This window comes from Nilaparvata lugens, chromosome 10 (genome assembly GCF_014356525.2).
Source record: "Nilaparvata lugens isolate BPH chromosome 10, ASM1435652v1, whole genome shotgun sequence".
Taxonomy (NCBI): domain Eukaryota; kingdom Metazoa; phylum Arthropoda; class Insecta; order Hemiptera; family Delphacidae; genus Nilaparvata; species Nilaparvata lugens.
This window is the reverse complement of record NC_052513.1, coordinates 34,258,955-34,281,035: the sequence shown is the minus strand read 5'-3', so window position 1 is coordinate 34,281,035 and position 22,081 is coordinate 34,258,955. Positions and strand designations below refer to the sequence as shown.

Below are 22,081 nucleotides of genomic sequence, written 5' to 3'. Positions count from 1 at the left end.
AATTCTCTTCATCTCCTCCTTCAATCATTTTTCTTCTTCTAGTTCTTCTTCATCATCTAAACATTCCTCAACTTTTTCTTTCTCATTTTTTCCTTCTTGTATTTTTTCTTCTTCTTCATCATTCAATCTTCCACAACTTGTGCTCTTCTTTCTTATTTTCTCCTTCGTCTTGTTCTCATTTCTTCATTCAGCTGCTCTCTCTTCAATTTCGCTGTTACTCTTTGCTTTCATCCATAATTTCTGATCATTCAGTAATAATAAATTCGTTTTAGTATTGCTATTATAGGTTCTGATTTATTGTTCGCCAGAGTCCACCTGGCATTTTTCGTGAACTTCACCAGCGAAATCTTCTCTAATTTACATGTCATCACAACGCTGGTTCGCTATATTTCATTGACATTCTTCAACTTTCAACAACGTTGAAAGATGGAACTTCAATATTTTTTTAATACATATTGACAACAAAATCTGTGTTTTACAAGACGGATCCTAGTTTACTGAAGCTCTCTTAGGCTCGATTTTACCAAAACGAAAACTTGGGTTGACCGATAGTTGATTCTAAACAGAAAAAACAAGGTACCCAGAATACATCGTATTCTAGATGATTATTCTAAAATACAATGTATTCTAGGTAGGCTACATTGGAAAAAATCATACAGAAACAATTGTTTTAAAATCATCTGACTATATCCAACTGCCGCTCAAACTGAATTTTCGTTTCTCGTGAAATCATGCCTATCAAAGCTTATTACTAATAAACTAAGGGCCGTATGCAGATGTTTGGTTTAAACTTTAATACTATAATAGTTCTGTTTGGTTCCATGAGGAATCAGGTCAGCCAACTTTTGTGCTTCAATAAAGCTGTTTAAACAAAACGTTCAATCCGTTTGTATTCAGAATACCAATCGGTTGTTTAAAAGGCATTCAATTTTAAATGCGTTCACTCTAAACGCGTTTTTATAGACGTGGTTAAAAGTTTTCATCTGCCACAAGTAAAGTTCTAGTTGATTACTGTTTCGTACTTTTAACTCAAACATTGTGAGCTTACAGTGAACATATTGCGTTCTCATGACAAGAAACATCAAAATACATTTAAACAAACATTTACCTCACATTTTCAGTCCTGATTTCGAGTATAAACTTCATCAAAACTCCAACATGTAGACAAAACTCAAACCCGCCTCAAGCCCCAACCTATCACTACTCTAGTAGGAGGCCACTTGACAGCCTCGGGGGCTCCAAATGTGCGTGACTCCAAATTTTGTAAGAAGCGCTGCAATTGGCCCGCGGCTAGGAAAGCCCTACCAATGGTGTCAGTCCTCTGTTTCGGTAGCTCAAATAACGAAACGGCACAGATCACAAAAACACGAGATTCTAACTGAAGTCGTAACAATTCTCAATTCAATTCAAAATGTCAGTTAGCTTTCCCATCTCTTTCCTCTCTTTATAGAGTGTGTGATACATATTTATTCATTTCATTTATTGCTTTTAGACATTAGACACAGTGAAAATAGTCATTACAAAAATACAATTAGACATTGGACATTTTTAAAATAGACAGTAAAATTAGATATATTAAACATTTGATATATTAGACCCATAATTTGTTGATGTATAGATTCAATGTTTGGATATTTTGTTTAGTTACATTGTATTCTGTATATTGTATTTTATTTATAATGAATTTTGTATGTGACCTGGCTTATGACAAAAATACAATTAGACATTGGACATTTTTAAAATCGACAGTAAAATTACATATATTAGACATTTGATATATTAGACCCATAATTTGTTGATTTATTGATTCAATGTTTGGATATTGTGTTTAGTCACATTATATTCTGTTGTCAGTGGCTCCAGAATTTTCTAAATTCTATTAGTATTTAAAATATCAAGTGTAAAATTATGTTTTTTTTTATAATTTTGGCCTATGAATGCATATGCGCATATATATATATATATATATATATATATATATATATATATATATATATATATATATTATATATATATATATATATATATATATATATATATATATATATTCTGTATATTGTATTTTATTTATAATATAATGAATTTTGTATGTGACCTAGCTTATGTACTGATGTACTCTGGCTCAAATAAAGATCATTGAATCATTTATCAGTACAATTACAAATCATTTAGCAATGACTGGTAGAGAGCAGCAGAATCAGCCCAAAATTGCTCTTCTCCCAAATTTTATAAACAGTAACATTTCCAAAAGATATAGGTTACATTTCACTTACAACTGTCAGCATTCCTCGTAAATAATATCAATGCTTCCCATTTAACCAATGCTGACAAAGTGAAGTGAATCCCACTCTACACTGATCCGACAACTATGTACTTTTTTCTGTGAAATGTATCGATTTCTGAGTTCAGACGACTAGTTATGACTCAATCTTGAACTAGATATGTTGTGAGATCTACTTTGAACTGTCAGTATTGTTTCAATGGGAAGAATTGGTGTTGTTTATGAGGCATGATGTCAGTTTTAAGTGAGGCAACGTAGAAAAGGTGGGCATTGTTTGTATGTGGGAAAGTGTGCCGTGTGTGTTTTTATGTGTGTGTGTGTGTGTGTGTGTGAAAATAATAATGATGGGATAGATGTAAGTTATAGATTGCTGTGTGATATCCTTTGCAATAGTTGTTATATTGAAGCAAGATACAAATAATGTAGGTTATCTTCATCTTCAAACTATTATAGTCAATTATTATTGTATTCGGTCAAGTTTATTTCATCAGAAATATAGGTAATTTTTATGGGAACATTTCTTTTTGTCGTAATTTTCCTCTTATACGTCCAAAGTGAGATCGGAATCAGGTTTCATTGACCGAGCGAAGTGAGGTCTAAGATTCAAGTCGACGGTTTGCCATTTCTCTTAATGTTTAAATGTTTATATGTTGCGCATTTACGGCGAAACGCGGTTATAGATTATCATGAAATTTGACAGGTATGTTCCTTTTTTAATTGCACATCGACGTATATACAAGGTTTTTGGAAATTTTGCATTTCAAGAATAATATAAGAGGAAAAAGGAGCCTCCTTCATACGCCAATATTGGAGTAAAAATCAGACTATAGAATTATTCAACATAAATCAGCTGACAAGTGATTACACAGATGTGTGGAGAAGCCAGTCTATTGCTGTATTTCCATAAGGTCTATAGTTTCAAGTCAGGTACTTGTGGATGAGAATACTGCGTGTGGTGTACTGTTCACAGAAATACTAGTCTGTCTATATTGGTTGTTGGAACTATATGTACGTGCATGTACGGTCCTACTCGTATGTAGTGTAAGCACATCGGAATATCCATTTCAAAACATCATGTACTTGCGTTATCTTAGATATTTGCACGGTTAATTGTCTAATTTGTACGATATATTTTCAAATAAATAAATAATTTTCTTATGAAGCTCATCTTGTGTATGTAATGTAACACGGCCTTATGCTTATATTAATGTGGAAAAAGGCATTTACTGCAGTAGAGACAACTATATAAAAATATAAAACCATTTATAACTACATATATATGAATGTTGTATTCTTTCCTCTCAGACTGTATTTATCATGAAATCAGATTGAAGATATGTTTAATTGTAATACTTCAAAATCAGACACTAGGTACTGTACTAAGTTTGTATTAGAATTAATCAGACCTTCGATATTATACTCGAAAATTAATGTGATTGATCTAATTGGAACACACAAATTATGAACAAATCCCGTATTGAAAACGACAAAGAATTTGGTAAGCAAGAACTAGAATATTGTTCAGTAATTCTACAGATAATATAACAATATTAGAATGTTCGATGGTAACAAGCCGGCAAGTCAGTGTTCAACTAAGGCCCGGTTACACAGAAGCCGGTTAAATTTCAACCGTGATTAATTTTACGAGAGCTAATCAGAGAAGGCCTTTCTGATAAAACGGCTTCTCTGATAGGTTTTCGTGAATTAATAATGGTAAAAATTTAACTGGCTTTTGTGCAACCGGCACTAAGTCAGGCTTAGGTCACAACCTTAAGCTCTGTCGTAAATTTGTCGAAATCTATATAATATAATAAGAATAATTATTGGCTTATACACATACGGGATAGGAAATTCACGAATGATGCATTTGTAATTTTGATTTGTAACATGTGATTTGTAATTTTGCATTGTTCATAATTTGAGTGTTCCAATTAGATCAATCACATTAATTCGAGTATAATATCAAAGGTCTGCTTAATTCTAATACAAACTTAGTACAGTACCTAGTGTCTGATTTTGAAGTATTCCATGTCTGAATTATTGTACTGATAAACTTGTAATTTTGCATATAGATTCTTAATTTATCGAGGATGGCTATAGGACTGGGTCATGCTTTCAGGTTGTCAATTTTTTAATTAGACCCTTGCGGAGCACGGGTTACCTGCTAGTCTTCAATATATCTTCAATAAGACATATATTCCTTTTTATTTCTTCTATAAGGAGATTTAAACAATATGTTTGAACTTAATCAAATGTTGTTTTTTATTATTTGTGGTTCAACTAAAATCACCAATTTGCATTCCAGTACACCCATTTCTAGATTCACTTTGTCAGCATCAGTTTAATGTGAAACATCCATGTTATTTATGAATAATGCTGTCAATTTTGAGTGAATTCCACATTTGTTAGCATCAAGTTGTGAAATTTGCAGAAAAGTGCAAAAATTGCAGGCGATGACACAGAAACCAAATGAGGTGAAAAGATAGAGGAAACAGTAATAATAATGACAAACAACGACCGACAAAAGAGATGGAGGAAAATATTCTTGAAAAGCAATTGGCCACGGTCACTAATAATATAACCTGTAAATATACAGCAAGTTAATAAAGTGTGAAAAAAGGTGACAAGTCAATAATAGTATTGTTGTTAGTGTCTGGGTTTGTCGGGCTGCGCTTTATTGACCACGTCAACAACGGCCCAAGACAAAGTGCACCATAACAACATTGAATAACGGACAAATATCATGGCATCTTTATCATTATTTTCAACTGTTTTCTTCAACCACTATTTCTTCTTCTTCTTCTTCTTCTTCTTTTTCTTTTTCTTGTTCTTGTTCTTGTTCTTGTTCTTCTTCTTCTTCTTCTTCTTCTTCTTCTTCTTCTTCTTCTTCCTCATCAGCTTCTTCTTCTTCTTCTTCTTCTTCTTCTTCTTCTTCTTCTTCTTCTTCTTCTTCTTCTTCTTCTTCTTCTTCTTCCTTTTCTTCCTCTTCCTCCTCCTCCTTTTTTTCCTCTTCCTCTTTCTCCTCTTCCTCCTCTTCTTTCTCTTCTCTACTTACCGAGATGTAGAATTATGGAAATTATAATGAAAGAATGAAGTACATTTAAAATAATATATTTAGATGAAGAACATTATTTCAAGTAGGACCTGAACCAAAGTGATGTTCAATCACATTGGCAGTTAGTGGAACTTGTCTCAAACAGTCACCCTTCCAACGATAGTACTGTGACCACGTCACTCTTCAATGGACTATCATCTAGTATGATGTGTTTTTTGCAGCTTCAATTTATAATTCAATAGTTATATACTGTATTGAGAATCCGACCTCAAATTGATTCTCAAATACTATTTCTCCTTTATACTATATCTGTTTCTCTGATTTACTGTATCTGATTTGAAGAAAGCTCTCTAAACACTTCTAAATTCCTTATTCAATTGATGTATTGAATCATATTGACAACAATCATCATACAACATTCTTTATTCATTTATACAATAAGTACATTATTAACATGATATGGAGAGGAAAAATAAGGTAACCTTGTGCTATTCCTCTCCCAAATTTAGATAACGCATATTCTGAAATAGGTTAAGTCTTGTAGTTCTTCAATTCACAAAATTTTCAGTCCTCAAGAATTTTCACAAAGTAGATTCTCAAATTTTGATGCTTCAAAACTAAACATAGAAGAAATATTTCACATTATTATAATTAAATAGGAAATATTCACATATTAAAAATATAATTTTGAAGAATTACCGAAAAACAAACTCAATTATTTTCATTATTATTAGTATGCTTTCAATTTTCAAGATTTATAAGAAATCAAATAATTATTAATTAGTAATTCAAATAATTATTCCTGGACCAAAAATTAAGTGAGAAGCAGTGTGTGATTACATAACCTCAACTTTTGGACAACATTAACATTTTATCAAAATTTTTGGAGAGAAATAGTACAGGCTCAGCCTAGTTTTTCCTCCAATGTCATAATAAATTATATATTCTACAATATATTATAATTATAGCGCTTTATACAATGAATGAAATTAATATGAAAATTCAAAATCTGATAAATTAATATAATTTTTGGATTGTAGCTCTCATCGAATTTCCATCTAGCTGTTAACCCTGTTGTCAATGTCTGCAGTAGCAGAAGTCTTCGGGGTGATTTACAGCTTTTATTTAGGATTTTCGTTAATTAATATATATATAATATATAATAGGATTTTACAGTGATTCACCGTCTTCCTTCTTTTAGTCGAGACCTCCATCTTTGCCTATCCTCCCATTCACCATCCCTTAAATTCCGGGCTCCATAGCCTCATCCACCTCATTTCTCCATGATCTTTTAGGTCTTCCTCTTTTCCTTCGCCCAATTGGACTCCAATCAGTCACCATCCCTATCCATTTGCTAGCACTCGCCCTTCTAGCATGGCCATACCACATCAACCTTTTATCCTCAATCAACTTTATAATATCCCATTCCACTTTCATTCTCCTTCTTATCTCCTCGTTTCTCACTCTGTCCATTCTGGTAAGCCCGCAGCATCTCCTCCAGTAATCCATCTCAACAGCTCTCATCTTATCTCTTGCTCTCTTGTTTGTCGAGCATTAATTAATAATTATGATAAATATAATTTATTCCACATAATAAAACAAATGAGAAACTTTTATCTATTCACCTATTTCTGGAAATTATATGTCAAACAAGTGTAACTCTCTCCTTTACAAGAGCCGCCTAAGAAAACTTGATAAATATGGCAAAGTGTCATGTCACATAAGTCAATCTGATTCTAATAAGGTCGTTCATAGCTTATTGACAAATGTCAATTGATTTACTGTACTACTTGTTGTGAAAATGTCCATACCTCAAGGTTATCAATGGAATTATTCACTTGCTGTAAAAATTCTCGGCACTTGTCAGTTTTTCAAGAATTTGAGTTATCTAAGAGCTGCAAAGTCGTCCAAGGTCCCAAATGAATGATTGAAGAATGTCAGTATCTGTTGCAAGGGAAGCATCAATGTTAATCTTCAGGGTTGCTGACCGTTTCAAGTGAATCTCACTGTAAATGAATTACGGAAGAATGTCACCTTCCTATTGCATTCAGGCTGCGTGCATTCTTTCCGAAATACTGCAATTATTTATGTTGATTTCCTTTGTAAAATTCATTGAAAAGACGCTGATTAGTTTGTTAGCAGCACTCCTGCTATTCTCACATAATTTTTTAATGGTTCAAGGTTGGATTCAGGGTTTTAGTTCATTATTTTTGAAAGAATCTTAAATTTTCCCATGTTTTCAGCTGTAAGCTGATCCATGCAGAGTTTTTGTTCATTATTCTAATTCAAGAAACTGATTATTTTTTCGTGTTTTGAGCTACTTACAAAGTCTGCTTTATAGTTGATAGGAAAGTTTATGAATTTCACACTTACTGAAATTGTTACAGTTAGACATCGATTTGTTTGAAAACTGTGTTACATTTGAGAACAGTTCATGAATTTAACAATCACTGGAATTAATATCACAAGTTCAGCTCCAATTTGGTTGGAAAATGTGGTACATTTTATAACAGTTCAATGAATTTAACACTCACTGAAATTAATATCACAAGTTTTGCTCCAATTTGGTTCGGAAATGTGTAGAAAGCTCAATAGTCCTTGTGGGTCAGAAAGGATGATTTTCTTGAAATAATGTATTTTCTTTCAATTATAGATGTAGTTGAACCACGCTTGATGGTTTTCTCGTGATGGACTTGTATTTGAAGGACATTGATCAGAAGTAATTCATTAGTTTTTGTTATAAAATAAACATTGTTTTTGTTCGTTTTTTTTGGCTTAGATCCCACTCTGGAGCTTCTATTAATTTTGTATAAACAATGTTATGTTTCATTTAGAGACTTTTTTATGTTCAGTAGGGTATCCTATAAATGTTATTTCTTATTCGATAAATAGATGGTGGTCGAATCTTACCTGATATCAGCATCTTTGTTTTTCAAGGATTAGGTGTAACTATATTTCTAAGGTTGGCACTGATAGAAACTTCAATAACACTCTTGATCATGCGCCATTTCTTCGCTCTTTCTTGAGCAATGCTAGAATCCTAAATAATAGGCACTTATCAATTATTTACGAGATTTTCTTCAATTTTTGTCTCTTCTTTATTTTTTCAATAATACTTGCCTATTTATGATAAAGAAGTCTTCTGTTTTCTGGTTCCTTTTATAATATATTCTTTGAAGGATTAGCAGTGATAGAATTTCAAATAATACTTTCTTACTTATCATATTTCTCACTTTTTCTGTTGTCTGTTTCATATTTTCCCTAATATTTCATCCTCCCAAGGATGAACAATGTTAGAATCTTTAATGGTACTGAATTATTCACGATATTTTCTTTGGTCTTTCTTGACCTATGCTAGAATCTATAGGTAGGCTATGTATAGAATCTATGTAGAATCAATGTATAGAATCTAATGATAGGCTCTATTTGATCATTTTCAAATATTTTCTTATTTTTTTACAGCGATGGCAACGGCGGTGGTTCGTGCTGTATGATGATGGAGAGCTCACCTACTCGTTAGACGAACATGTAAGTTCAAACAAATATTTATAAATTTCTAAAAAAGTTTCAAATTCAACTAGACTGTACCATTTTGTTGTAATTGAAATATACATTTGTTTGGCGATACATGGAAGAAGACGTCTCGAACATATTATGACTAATTGACAAATTAGGGTAGGCACACACCAGTTAGTCAAGACAAGACAAGACATGATCAGACACGTTTAGTCACAATACTTCACATAGTTGCTTATGACGCAACACACACTGATTAGTCATTGCAATTTGACATGTCTTCATAAGCAACTATGTGGATTATTGTGTCTGATCATGTCTTGTCTTGACTTGACTAACTGGTGTGTGCCTAGCCTAAGATGTCTGGAACACATTTTTACTATTTTTTTGTGTTTTTGATTGAAACACTTAATGCTTCTTTATTGTGCTGCTTTCTGATTGATGTGTAATTCCTCATTTCATCATAATCATTTTTACAGTGAAATTTTAATAAATCCATCTTACTAATAGAAGTTTGATCCTCAGAGGAGTTTCAATTTAATTCTAAGTGTTTCTTTAATTATTCACAATTTACCTTTGTTGCATTCATGAAACTCTATCAATATCTTCTTGCAAAAATGGTAGCTTAATATTCAATCATGCATAACTTTTATTGGTCGTTTGTAAATATCCGCCCAGAAAAGGAAATCATCTGCTTCAATCCTCATCGGTGTACCTTAGTTCAAAACGATAAAACTTAATATCACCCAGAAATGTACATAATAGGAAGGAAATTAATATCCGATTCACAGGAAGTCCAATTAAAAACCATAATAGTTATTACAAAGTTAAGTCGATTCGCTGCAGACTACAAAATCAACTTTCTCCCATAATCTTGTTCTTGACGATTTCAGACATGACTGAAAGTTACTTCAAGTAACTAATTCAACTAGAAACTAACTAATTGGGTTCACGATAGTCTGTGGATGTCTGTAATAATCTTTGTTATGACTTTACCTGTTGGATTATAATGATAATTGTGATAATAAAACGACAAAATTTTCTCCAAAGGCGAGAGGATTATAGTCTTTAAAAAGACGCTTAATGAAAAGACATCATTTTCTTGAGATTTGAGTAATTAATTTGCTGCAAATGGCGAACCCTGTCTGGATTTTCTTGTTCTTTGCAACACTTCCGTCGCTAATAAAATGATATAAAAAAATTGTGAAAAATTCGCTAATGACGACTGTGACTTGTTATGTTTTTACGAGTCGCCCCATGGTTTCACTTAAAACTGTCAGCATTTCTTATAAATAATATCAATGCCTCCCATTCTTCTTCATTATGTCAAGTTTTCAATTTTTAAAGTTTGCAGTAAGTCAGGTTTAAGTTTGTCACTTCGTCAGGGTTCCAGTTTATGAAGAATTCAATTCTCCAAGATCTCAGTTTATCAAGTTTTCTAATTAATCTTCATTATGTCAAGTTTCAAATGTTTAAAGTTTGCAGCAAGTCAAGTTTAAGTTTGTCACTTCGTCAGGGCTCCAGTTTATAAAGATTTCAATCCTTCAAAATCTCAGTTTATTGAGTTTACTATCTAATTATCCTTCATTATGTCAAGTTTTCAATTTTCAAAGTTTGCAGTGCAAGTCAAGTTTAAGTTTGTCACTTCGTCAGGGCTCCAGTTTATGAAATTTTGCATATATTTATTTATTTACATGACAATATGAGGGCACCATGAAGAAATACTTCCCATAATAGCCCTCTTGACACTAAAGAAATTACAATAATTTTAATATATTAATAGTATAATATAATATAGTATGAGTCTAATCTAATATAGAAAATTCACTAAATTAAAAAGAGATAGAAACTGCAATATTTTTTAACTAAAATAGAAGATGAAAAAGAGGAATATGATGATGATAAGTATAAATTAATAAGAGAAAATAACAAGATCATTATGTCAATATTTTAAACCAACAATTGAAGATTTCAATCCTTCAAGATCTCAGTTTATTAACTTTACTATCTAATTATCCTTCATTATGTCAAGTTTTCAATTTTCAAAGTTTGCAATATAAATCAAGTTTAAATTTTTCAGTTCGTCAGGGTTCCAGTTTATAAAGATGTCAATTCTTCAAGAACTCAGTTTATCAAATCTTCAGCTCGTCATTTTCTCATTCTGTCAAATTTCAATTCGCCATTTTTCTAGTTCAAGTTTTTAATTTATCAAGTTTCCAGTTATCGAGATCTCTTTTCGTCAAGTTTACAATTTTTCAAGTTTCCAGTCTATTAAAAATTTCAGTTTGTCGAGTTCTCATTTCGTCAAGTTATCAGTACTTCATGTTTTTTGTCAAGTTCAAATCCTTCAAGTTTTCAATTCGTCAAATTTGTTTCCAGTATTTCAATATTATAATGTTTACTCTCTCTGAGTACCTTTTTACCTATTGCTATCTCAATCTTTTCACCTTATAGGCTAGTTGAAGAGTGGAATAGCCAATTGAGCTAAGTGCCCAAAATTGAAAAAAAATGTTTTTCTTCCAAAATGATCTATAAAAACAAATAGAAAGAAAAATATTGAAATATTTCAAAAAGGGTACTAAGATTTTTATTTTTCTTTCTATTTCTATAAAAGTAGCCCTATACAGAAAAGCGATCTATAAAAAGAGACTGTTTCCCTGCAACCAGTGCTAAGTTCCAATTCTGATTCACTTAGTTGCTATGATCTCCGTAAGATGATGTGGTTTGTATCTCCAAGAGTATGATGGTCATGCTAGTTTTTTTTATGTTTACCGAAAATTTCGTTTTTGGCACTTACACCAATTAGCTATTCACTCTTCAGTTGGTTGATTTCTAATCTTACAAGTAAGCAATGTGATACTTTGCTTCTTCTTCTTCTTCTTCTTCTTCTTCTTCTTCTCTTCTTCTTCTTCTTCTTCTTCTTCCAAGGATTAGACGTACACACCTGTTCCGGTTTCAAAGGATATTATTGTTTATTCTACCATCTCTTCAGAGGTCTGCCAATATCCCTTCTACTGTAGGGTCTATATTTCATGACAGCCTTTGGTATCCTAGTATCTGGCATTCGTTCCACATGGTTTTTCCAGTTCAATCTGTTCATTTCAAGTTGTGCAGCTAATGATGATATTCCTGACTCATTTTCAATGTCATCATTGCGGAATCTGTCTAACTTTGTACAACCTTTCACACTTCGAAGAAAACGCATCTCTGCAGCTTGAACTCTGCCTAATGTTTTCTTCTTGTTAACCCAAGTTTCTGCTCCATACAATAATGTTGGTACGGCCATCACTTTATAAAATTTTAATTGTGTCTCCTTCCTTGTTCACAATGAGTGGTAATGTATAGCCTACAACAGTTTTTTGTGGTCTTTAGAGCACTCGTGTAATATTTAAGACATACATGCGCTCGCTACGTTCGCTCAATTGTAGAAGATTGATTTATTGAGAGTTTTAATCTTGTGGAGGATTTCTATGTGGTATAAAATAATATTAAAAAAAAATTGAGTAGTGAAAGAAGAAGGGAAACTAATTCAGAGAGAATTTGATTTTTAGATTTTTCGAAAGAGGTAAAGAAGTAGAGTTACCATAACCGGAAACTTCTTACGCAACTTATCTATGCTTATTATTCACAGTATGGGCGGAACTATTATAGAATAGGCTTGAGGCCCACCTTTTCCAACTAGGCCTACTAGGTCCGGTGATAGAAAACGACTTCGTTTAAATTATATTTATTAGAGTAGGCCTCTATTTTCAAGCAGAGCCTGTGGGCGATGCTCAATAGGCTCACTTAACCAAAAATGTAACCCGAAAATCTTACGTAATGCAGCATTTCTCATTTATTTTCTCACTACTTATAAACATTCTTCTAGTTTTTTAAATGTTATACTATAGTGAGGTCCGTGTTATAATGGCAGTGGATGAAGATAGGATAATAGCGTTGTCGATTCTCTGCCTCAATTAATTATTTCTACACTGTCAAAAACATAAATGGCATCGTTGTGGAGCTAGAAAAGGATAGTACTACTTGATTTGTCTATTGATAGACAAGGATAGCAACACCAATGTTAATCAAATACTGCCATTATAACGTGGACCTCACTGTAGAAGAATACTGTACAATGAGTAATATTTATATTGTACAATGAGTAATATTTAGATTAAATCGAATTGTTGATTATAATACTTGAAAAGATCTTCAACTATTACAGTACAAAAAATGTTTCCTTTTATCGCAACCCCCTCTCCATTCTTCACTCCATTCTCGTTCTCCTCCCTTTCCTCATTCTGTTTCTGCTCATCCTTCTTCTTCTTCTCTTCCTCCTCCTCTCTGTTCTTCCCTTTCTCCTCCCCCGTTTTAATTTTTCATATGTCTGCTTTTTCTGCCTATATCTTCCTCCCACTACAAGGTGTAACCCAAATTTCTTCAGTAACTATACTCTACAATATCTTCCAAATTAGAATACATTTCATTTCCTAACTTATATGTGTTACTTCAAGTCAGAAGTTACATAAAATAGAGTATAGTCAAAAGTAAGACTTAGTCCAGTTACATACCTTACACTTCGATTTTAGGACGTTCCGGAACGATTTTTTTAGTGTCTTAAGTTGTGGCCACACTGAATGAACAAATGTTCGACATACATATTCGGCAAACATGTTTGTTGAGGAGCTCAGGGACAAACATTTTAAAAAGTTTGGACAATCTTTGTTTGTCAAACAAAAATTACTGTTTTTCCAAACATTTTCAGTGCTGACAGCTGTAAAACATAAAATCTGTTCTCCCCACTTACAAATAATTTGTTCGGTGACGCGTCCACACTGGCCACTGGCAAACATTGTTTGTCAAACATAATAAAATTTGCCCAAACTGTTTCAACAAACATGTTTGTCGAACATTTGTTCAGTGTGGACACGGCTTTATAAAGAACTCTAAGTTCCAGTCAATCTGATGAAATTTAAAAGGACGACAATAAATCGTTCATCTATCGATGTGTGTGTAGCTGGTTTAGGATTTTCAATGACATTGTTAGTGCTGCTATCTAGCGTCTACTATGACACACAGCTCCGACCAATCAGAAGCAAGTAGGCGCTGGAAGGTTCACGCCCATTTTACACTGTTGTGACAGGATGACGTAGTTAGTGCTGCCGTCTACCGACTGTTTCTACTACTAAATCACAAATCTTTCACCAATTACTAGTTAATACGTTCTACTACAATGTCATTCCCCATCTTGAACTTGTTGCAGAAATTCTGAATTTGTATCAAATAGAGTTAGTCTTCATTTTTTTTCAAATTTTCAATTCACTATTATTCTCATTTATACTACGTTCTTCTCATTCATCGTTCATTCCTCACTTTTTTATTGTTTTTGTTTTCATTTATCATGAACTCCCCACTCTTCCGCTTAACATTTTATTCTTATTTTGTTTTTCCCTCTTTCTTCTTTTCAACAATTTTCTCCTCATTGATCATTTTTCTGTTGCACTGTGCTCCTTTTTGTTTTCCTCCGTTCTCCATTCCTTCATCTTGAACTTCCCACTTTTCTACTTACACTTTCCTCTTCTTTTGTTTTCGTCTTCCTCTTCAGTTTCATATTCTCCTTCTCACATAAGTTTTTCTTTTACACTGTGCTCGTTCTTTCGTTTTCCTTCTTCCTCCGTTTCTTTTTTTCGTCTTTCCCTTCCTCTTCAATTTCACAATTTTCTTCTCACTCTAGTTTTTCTCTTACACTGTGCTCGTTCATTCGTTTTCCTTCTTCCTCCATATCTTTTTTCGTCTTTCCCTTCACAATTTTGACAAGTTTCACAATTTTCTTCTCACTAGTTTTTCTTTTACACTGTGCACGTTCTTTCGTTTTACTTCTTCCTCCATTTCTTCTTTTCGTCTTTCCCTTCCTCTTCAGTTACACAATCTTCTTCTCACTTTAGTTTTTCTCTTACACTGTGCTCGTTCATTCGTTTTCCTTCTTCCTCCATGTGTTTTTTTCGTCTTTCCCTTCACAATTTTCTTCTCACTTTAGTTTTTCTTTTACACCGTGCTCGTCCTTTCGTTTTCTTTCTTCCTTCATTGCTTTTCGTATTTTTTCTACATTAATCTTTTTCCTCCTTCCACATTCGTCTTTCTCTTTCTTCCTGCTCTCCATCCTCCTCCACACTTCCTCTCCGACAGACTCCTCCAGATGACATAACTTACTACTTCCCATATCTAGTAACCTAACTGTAGGCCTATACAACCTTACTACTAAACGAATGCTAAAATTTCAACATAGACGACTCACCGTGACAGCAATTCATTCATAATCATGACAACTTGATTCATTCATCAATGCAAACGTAGTAAGAAAATACATGTATAACCATGCATAGTTTGTGGTTGTTTTGTAGATACATTGACCTATTAAATCAAAGCTCATTCATTCACTTATATCTCCAAATTGCACTTCAAAATGACAGTTCTATTCTGGTTACATCCGAATTTGGCTTCCTGTCCTTGAAGTGTGGGTATTATGACACCTGTTTGATGTGTTATTTAGTGTCGTAACCGTAATGCATTACAAAACAGTGTGGCATATAGACTTTAAATATCTACATATTGATAACCCACTGTAAAGTGCGTTACACTGTTGAACAGCAGTATTATATACGAATCCAGTTTTCCATATTCTGTACTGTACTGCTATGGTTGAAGATCTTCCCAATTTGTAATCAATAATTCAAATTCTGTTATCTACATACTGATAACTTACTGTACAGTTTTCTTCTATAGTTAGGTCCACTGTTATAGTTGAACAGCAGTATAATATATAAATCCATTTTTCCATATTCTGTACTGCTATGGTAGAAGATCTTCCCAATTTGTAACTAGTAGTTCTGTGAACAGTAGACCTCACGCAGTATTCAAGTACCTGATTCAAACTATAGACCTTAATGGAAATACAGCAATAGACTGGCTTCTCCACACATCTGTGTAATCACTTGTCAGCTGATTTATGATGAATAATTCTATAGTCTGATTCTCACTCTAATATTGGCGTATGCAGGAGACTCCTTTTTCCTTTTATCCTTGAAATGCAAAATTTCCAAAAACCTTGTATATACGTCGACGCGCAATTAAAAAAGGAACATACATGTCAAATTTCATGAAAATCTATTACCGCGTTTCGCTGTAAATGCGCAACATATAAACATTGAAACATTTAAACATTAAGAGAAATGCCAAACCGTCGACTTGAATCTTAGACCTCACTTCGCTAGGTCAATAAATAATTCAAGCTCTGTTATCTACATATTGATAACTCACTGTACAGTATTCTTCTATAAATTCAGTTTTTCAGATTAAAATATAAATCTCAGTACCCTTTCAAATTATTTTATCACAACATGTATCGTACATTAATGCCATTTTCAAGTGATTTGAAAAGATTTTGAAAAATCACTTGAAAGTGGCATTAATGTCAGAAACATGTGATGAAATATGACAAGTCAAAATCTCTTCAAATCACTTGAAAATGGCATTAATGTAGGTCTATAGTTTCAATCAGGTACTTGTGGATCAGAATACTGCGTGAGGTCTACTGTTCACAGAACTACTAGTATAATTTTATGCATCCTTATAGGTTACTCATTATTAACCATTTATCTTCAAAATATCTGTTTTGAAAGTGCTAAAGAAACATAACCTTTTTAGGAATGATTTTTAATCAAAATTAGGGTATGAAATAGTAAAACCTGTCTTTTTATTCCCAATCATTCTATGATTTTGTGTGTATGTATTCATTGATCAATAATGAAACCAATCCACAAACGTAACACAGCGACCGATTTTAAAATACGATTCGTCATATAACTGCTGTGCCCCAAATTTCTCTCGACTACTGCCTAACAGTATGCAGAGACATTTCAATACCAAATAAAGAAGTTCATTAGTCAGGTATGTGCTCTTTTCAAATGCTAAATATTGAGCTCATGTCAGGTGTGTTTGTATATTAATACCTGTTCCCATTGTAACGCAGGTATGCGGCATGTCATAAATGAATGACATAATTAAGCCGTCTTAAAAAGTAATGAGGCTCGGCCTATGTTATTTGCCACTTGCAACTTGTGTGCAGCTTGCCTTTTGCAACATTATGTGTTATTTGTCTCCAATATTAGGTGCTACTTGCGTCTTTCAAGTTGTTGTGCAGCTTGCCACTTGCAATTTGTGTGCAACTTGCACTTTGAAACTTTATGTGCTACTTGTCTCCTATGCAACTTGACGTGCTACTTGCGTCTTTTAACATTTTGTGCAGCTTGCCACTTGCAATTTGTGTGCAACTTGCACTCTGCAACTTTATGTGCTACTCGTCTCCTGCAACTTTACGTGCTACTTGCGTCTTTAAGTGCAACTTGCCACTTTGGTTATACTTGACATGAAATATGCCTTTTATTGAATGATGCAACTTGCCCTTTGGTTATAATTGACGTGCAACATGTCTTTTACTGTATAATGCAACTTGCCCTTCATCACATGATGTAGTCTAGAATGAATTAAGCTTTCAACTTACAACTTGTGCAGCTTGCTTCTTGCAACATGACGTTAAACTTCGTATTGAAAACCCAGTATATCAATACAGAAAAATAAGTACTCAAGGAGATTCAAATCAAATCAAGTTTTATTCAATGATATCACTTACATGACAAATTCCATTTTAAAAATGATATTACAGATCATTGAATACAATATAGTTTGATTCAAAAAGATTTCAATGAAGTAATGTAGACAGTCAGTACTGGAAACATCAATAATCATATATTTGGAAAACTCTTTATTAAAAACATACAAGATATATAATTTTGTACAAAAATTAACCCAGCTGTACCTTCAAAATGAAATGGAAAAGAAATCCTTTACTAGGCGGAGTCAGGACATTCAAGACCTCTCCATGATGTACAAAATAAGTTCTGGAATACAATTATCACGAACTCTCAACAATAGTAAAGAATTGAAATGGAGCTTCAAATACTGTTCAAAGTATGAGCTTCAAATACTTGAAATGGAGCTTTTAATAAATAACGAAACTTCCACATCAGGTATATTGTTCATCAGCAGGTTCGTTCACCTTTTCTTAGCTACTCTGGTTTTCTTCGCTGCATACCTGAGAAAGAGAGAGAAAAGCTTGAGAAGAGTGCCACAAAGAGAGAAGAAGAAGAAGAGGAACTGTAATTTATAGACAGCTCTCGTTTTCAAACGCATATACCTAGACTAGATACAAATATATAGATATGTGAACAGTATAAGCCACCTGTTATCATTTCTATAGGAAAAAGTCCATTAGTGATGAGCATTGACTTATCTGGAATTCTGGTCGTAACACACCGCGTGACGTAATTTAACTTCGGTCGGATAATCGGGGTTTTCACTTTCCTTCGTGTCAACCGGTTAACTTTGACCTTTTCATGCGTCACTTTTTTCTTTCTTCATCACTTGTAACGTCTGTATCATCCTTTCTTCATTGGCTCTTTACTTTATACTTAATTATTCATTCATTATTTAGAGCACTTATTCCTTCCTCAATTTAAACAATTTATTTTATTATTTATTTTTTGTGTAGTTGAGAAATGGATATTGTGGTAATTATTCATATTGAATGAAAAAGATTAAGAAATTGTCAAAAACCACAGATTTATTGATACTTAGAAAGACCGGTTTCGGTTATCACACCATTGTCAATCTCTGATAAACTACAACTAAATACAAGAGCAGCAGAATTTATACTAGTAGGGGAGTACTGCTATTGGTCAAGGGCATGAACGCCTGCCATTGGCCCAGCTAGACAGTCTCCTCCCACTCAACGGTATGACAAAATGGCGGCTTAAGCAACAGAATCGCCTTGATAACAAAATTTACTTTCAGTACAAAATAAGAACCAAGAAAACAAGTGTGAAAGATAATAAAACAAATATGTAAATGGAAAAACTATTAACTTAGATTTTGTACTGAAAGTAAATTTTGTTATCAAGGCGATTCTGTTGCTTAAGCCGCCATTTTGTCACACTGTTGAGTGGGAGGAGACTGTCTAGCTGGGCCAATGGCAGGCGTTCATGCCCTTGACCAATAGCAGTACTCGCCTACTAGTATAAATTCTGCTGCTCTTGTATTTAGTTTTAGTTTATCAGAGATTGACAATGGTGTAATAACCGAAACCGGTCTTTCTAAGTATCAATCAATCAGTGGTTTTGACAATTTCTTAGTCTTTTTCATTCAATTAATTTTTTGCTTTTTAAAGGCAAGTTGGAAAGGCATTAAGACAAACTTCTCTGCCATTTATACTATACCAATTCTTTGTAAGTGCCCCATGACATAGTCATAATATATGATTATATTATACACAAGGCAGTAATATATAGTTGCATAGATGTTATCATATATCGTTCATTTCCATTAAATATTTAATTTTCTTAACTGAGTAAGAACAGAATCAAAAGATTGGTCAAATAAATGATTGTGTTAAGGGACCCCAAACTTCCCTAAGCTTCCATGTATTTTCATATTATATATTTCTAGATACAATTAAGATGACTACTTTTTACATAAAAATTATTTCAAATATTGCAATATTTACTCATGTAAGGAAACTACTTCACTATTCAGATTAAAATTTACTTGGGAATAATTTTTGAAGCTGTAACCTCTCTAAAACTTCCATTTCCTTGAATTCCTCGGCCTAGAAAAAGAGAGAGAAATGTATGTTTGTGTGTGAGACAGGACTTCTATTTTGTTAAATTACTCGGCGTAGAAAGAGAGTGAAGTGTGAGTGTGTGCGTGTGTGTGTGTGTGTGAGAGAGAGAGTGAGTGAGTGTGTGTGTGTGCGCGAGAGTAATAAGTGCATGCTAGTTATTATGAATAATTACCATTGAAGCATTACCAGTAATAAACCTTACACAACCTGTCTGTCTGTAGTAAATTGAAATTTTTATGAATGAACCCATTTCGTCGTGCTTTGAACTTCCCGTTATGTGAGTCTGAGTTGCACAGAACTATTCTAGAGATTTCTGTCATAAATTATGTACTGTGAGTTAATGTGATTTGCTACGCTTCAACATCTCATTTATGATTGACTGCTACAGTCACCCTTCTCCAACTTATTAATTAGTAGCAATCTACTCTTCCTAAGACTTTCTTCTTCTTCTTCTTCTTCTTCTTCTTTTTATACTCCTTCTCATCCTGCTTCTCCCCATTTTCCACCACCACCACCTCTTCCTCCTTCTCCTCCTCCTCCTCCTCCTCCTCCTGCCGCCTTTCCATCATCATCTTCTTCTCCCACCACCTCTCCATCTCCTACTTCTGCCACCTCTCCAACTTCTTCTCTTTCTCCTCATTTTTCTCCTTTTCCTGCCCCCTACTCCTTATTCTCTCTGCTTTATCTAGCTTCTTCTTCTTCTTCTCCTTCTTCTTTATCCTCTCCTTTTCGTCCTTCCCTCATTTCCCAGCTCATTCTTTTCTTCCTCCTACTTTTTGCTTTTTTTCTCCTTCCCTAGCTCCTTCTTAACCGGTTTCTTGATTTTTATGCCTTTTTCTTCTTTTTTTCTCGTTGTGTTCTTTCGTTTATCATTTTCTCTTATCGCTGTAATTTCTTTTTCTACACTTGAGTTCTCATGATTCTTATTTGAGACAGGTTCTTTTAAGAGTTTATTTACAAAGCTAGAGCTGAATAGCAGAATAGGGTCAATCTATTAATGAATTTTGTAATGAACTATTCATTATGACTAAATAATTGTCATTGACACTGATGACAAATCTGAAAAATTGTGATTGTATGAAAGTCTTGCATTTCTCTATCCTGTAATGTATACAGGTTTTTTGTATTCGTCTATGTTCAATTCTTGATTATACTCTTACAGCGATAGTTACTCAATTTATGAATAATGTCAAAAATAATTGAACAGCGTCTATTTTCAATAGAATTACCATCTAGATAGGTAAGCTGAGCATCGTGAAAGGCTACGATAATTTCCTAGATAAAATGGAGCTTAGGATGTTGAAATACTATCCATGAAAGCTCGGGTGCATTCTTGATACTGTATCAAATATCTGCATGATATTGTATCATATAGTATGATTGCGTTGCTTTTCCAATTCATGCTTATGTATCATTCTAGATTGATAATAAATCAACAGAATAAATTTCTTCTAAGGCTCTAGGATAAACTTGAAAAACACAATCCATCAACACTCGTGAAAACCGACAAAGAAACCATAGTTTTAATAGAGACAGACACAATAAATAATAAATACCAAAATCAATTACTCTATTGGAAGAAATTCCATTCTACTCTGGAATACGTTATTTTAATAAATTACCTGCAGCCCTCAGAAATCTAGATTCAATAAAGAAATTAAAACTAACAGTTTGAAAAATGCTAGTAGAGAAAGCTCTATACTCTGCTGCCGAATTTTAATTTGTGAAAAGGGGCTGTAGAGTGTAACTTAACTTTTTGTGACTTTCATTTCCATGTGAACTTGATGAGATACATCATAGAGTGTATTTATTTATTTTACTTTCAAGAAGTTAGAACTAAGTCTTTTAAATATAATTTTGTTCTAGTATTGACATGTCTCCAGTCAAATGAGTGTTTCTCAAAAATTGATGTAATGTGACGATAAATAAATGAAATGAATGAAGTAATAAAAGAACACACTTTTAAAACATTTTTCGCCACACTGCACAGAAAGCAGCTGTTTTCCAGTCCCTACTTAGATCTGAAAGACATTGTTTGCAGACGACTCTCGTCTGACGTCAGAACAGGTTTCTTTCCGGCCTAGGCCGGAAAGAGTACCCTTTCCAGCCGCTAACATGGAACTAAGAAAGGTGATCAAAAAACCTTCCATTATTTGTGTTCATTATTCAGTAATTAAAACATTTATAATAATATCATCTTATTGTCATTTGAAAGAATAAAAAAGTATAAACTCAACCTCCCACATAATTGAACATAATCTTTTAGGTTATTTACACAAATCAGAATGAAAAATAAAAATACTTGGACAATTTCCTGATATTCAGATTACCTCAGATTTGCTAGAGCTATGACCTTCCACTTCTGCTTTCGGAAGTGCTTAGTAAACAATTATTATTATTTTATATATATTGTTTATTTTTGTGTGTGGCGAAAAATAGCGTTCGCACCACGGGCAAAAATGTTTTTCCGGTTCTCAATCTTTTCTGAAAGATTGAAAACCGATTTCGAGAC

At 33.2% G+C, this 22,081-nt stretch overlaps 1 protein-coding gene across 1 annotated transcript in view; it reads left to right on the top strand.

The window, feature by feature from the left end:
* The window catches only part of LOC120353359 (protein outspread-like), a 254,806-nt gene that overhangs the window by 208,454 nt on the left and 24,271 nt on the right, over positions 1–22,081 (top strand). The window contains exon 3 of the mRNA XM_039436714.1: positions 8,799–8,864. Within this exon, the coding sequence (XP_039292648.1) occupies positions 8,799–8,864 (66 nt within the window). The remainder of the gene's footprint in view (positions 1–8,798; positions 8,865–22,081) is intronic.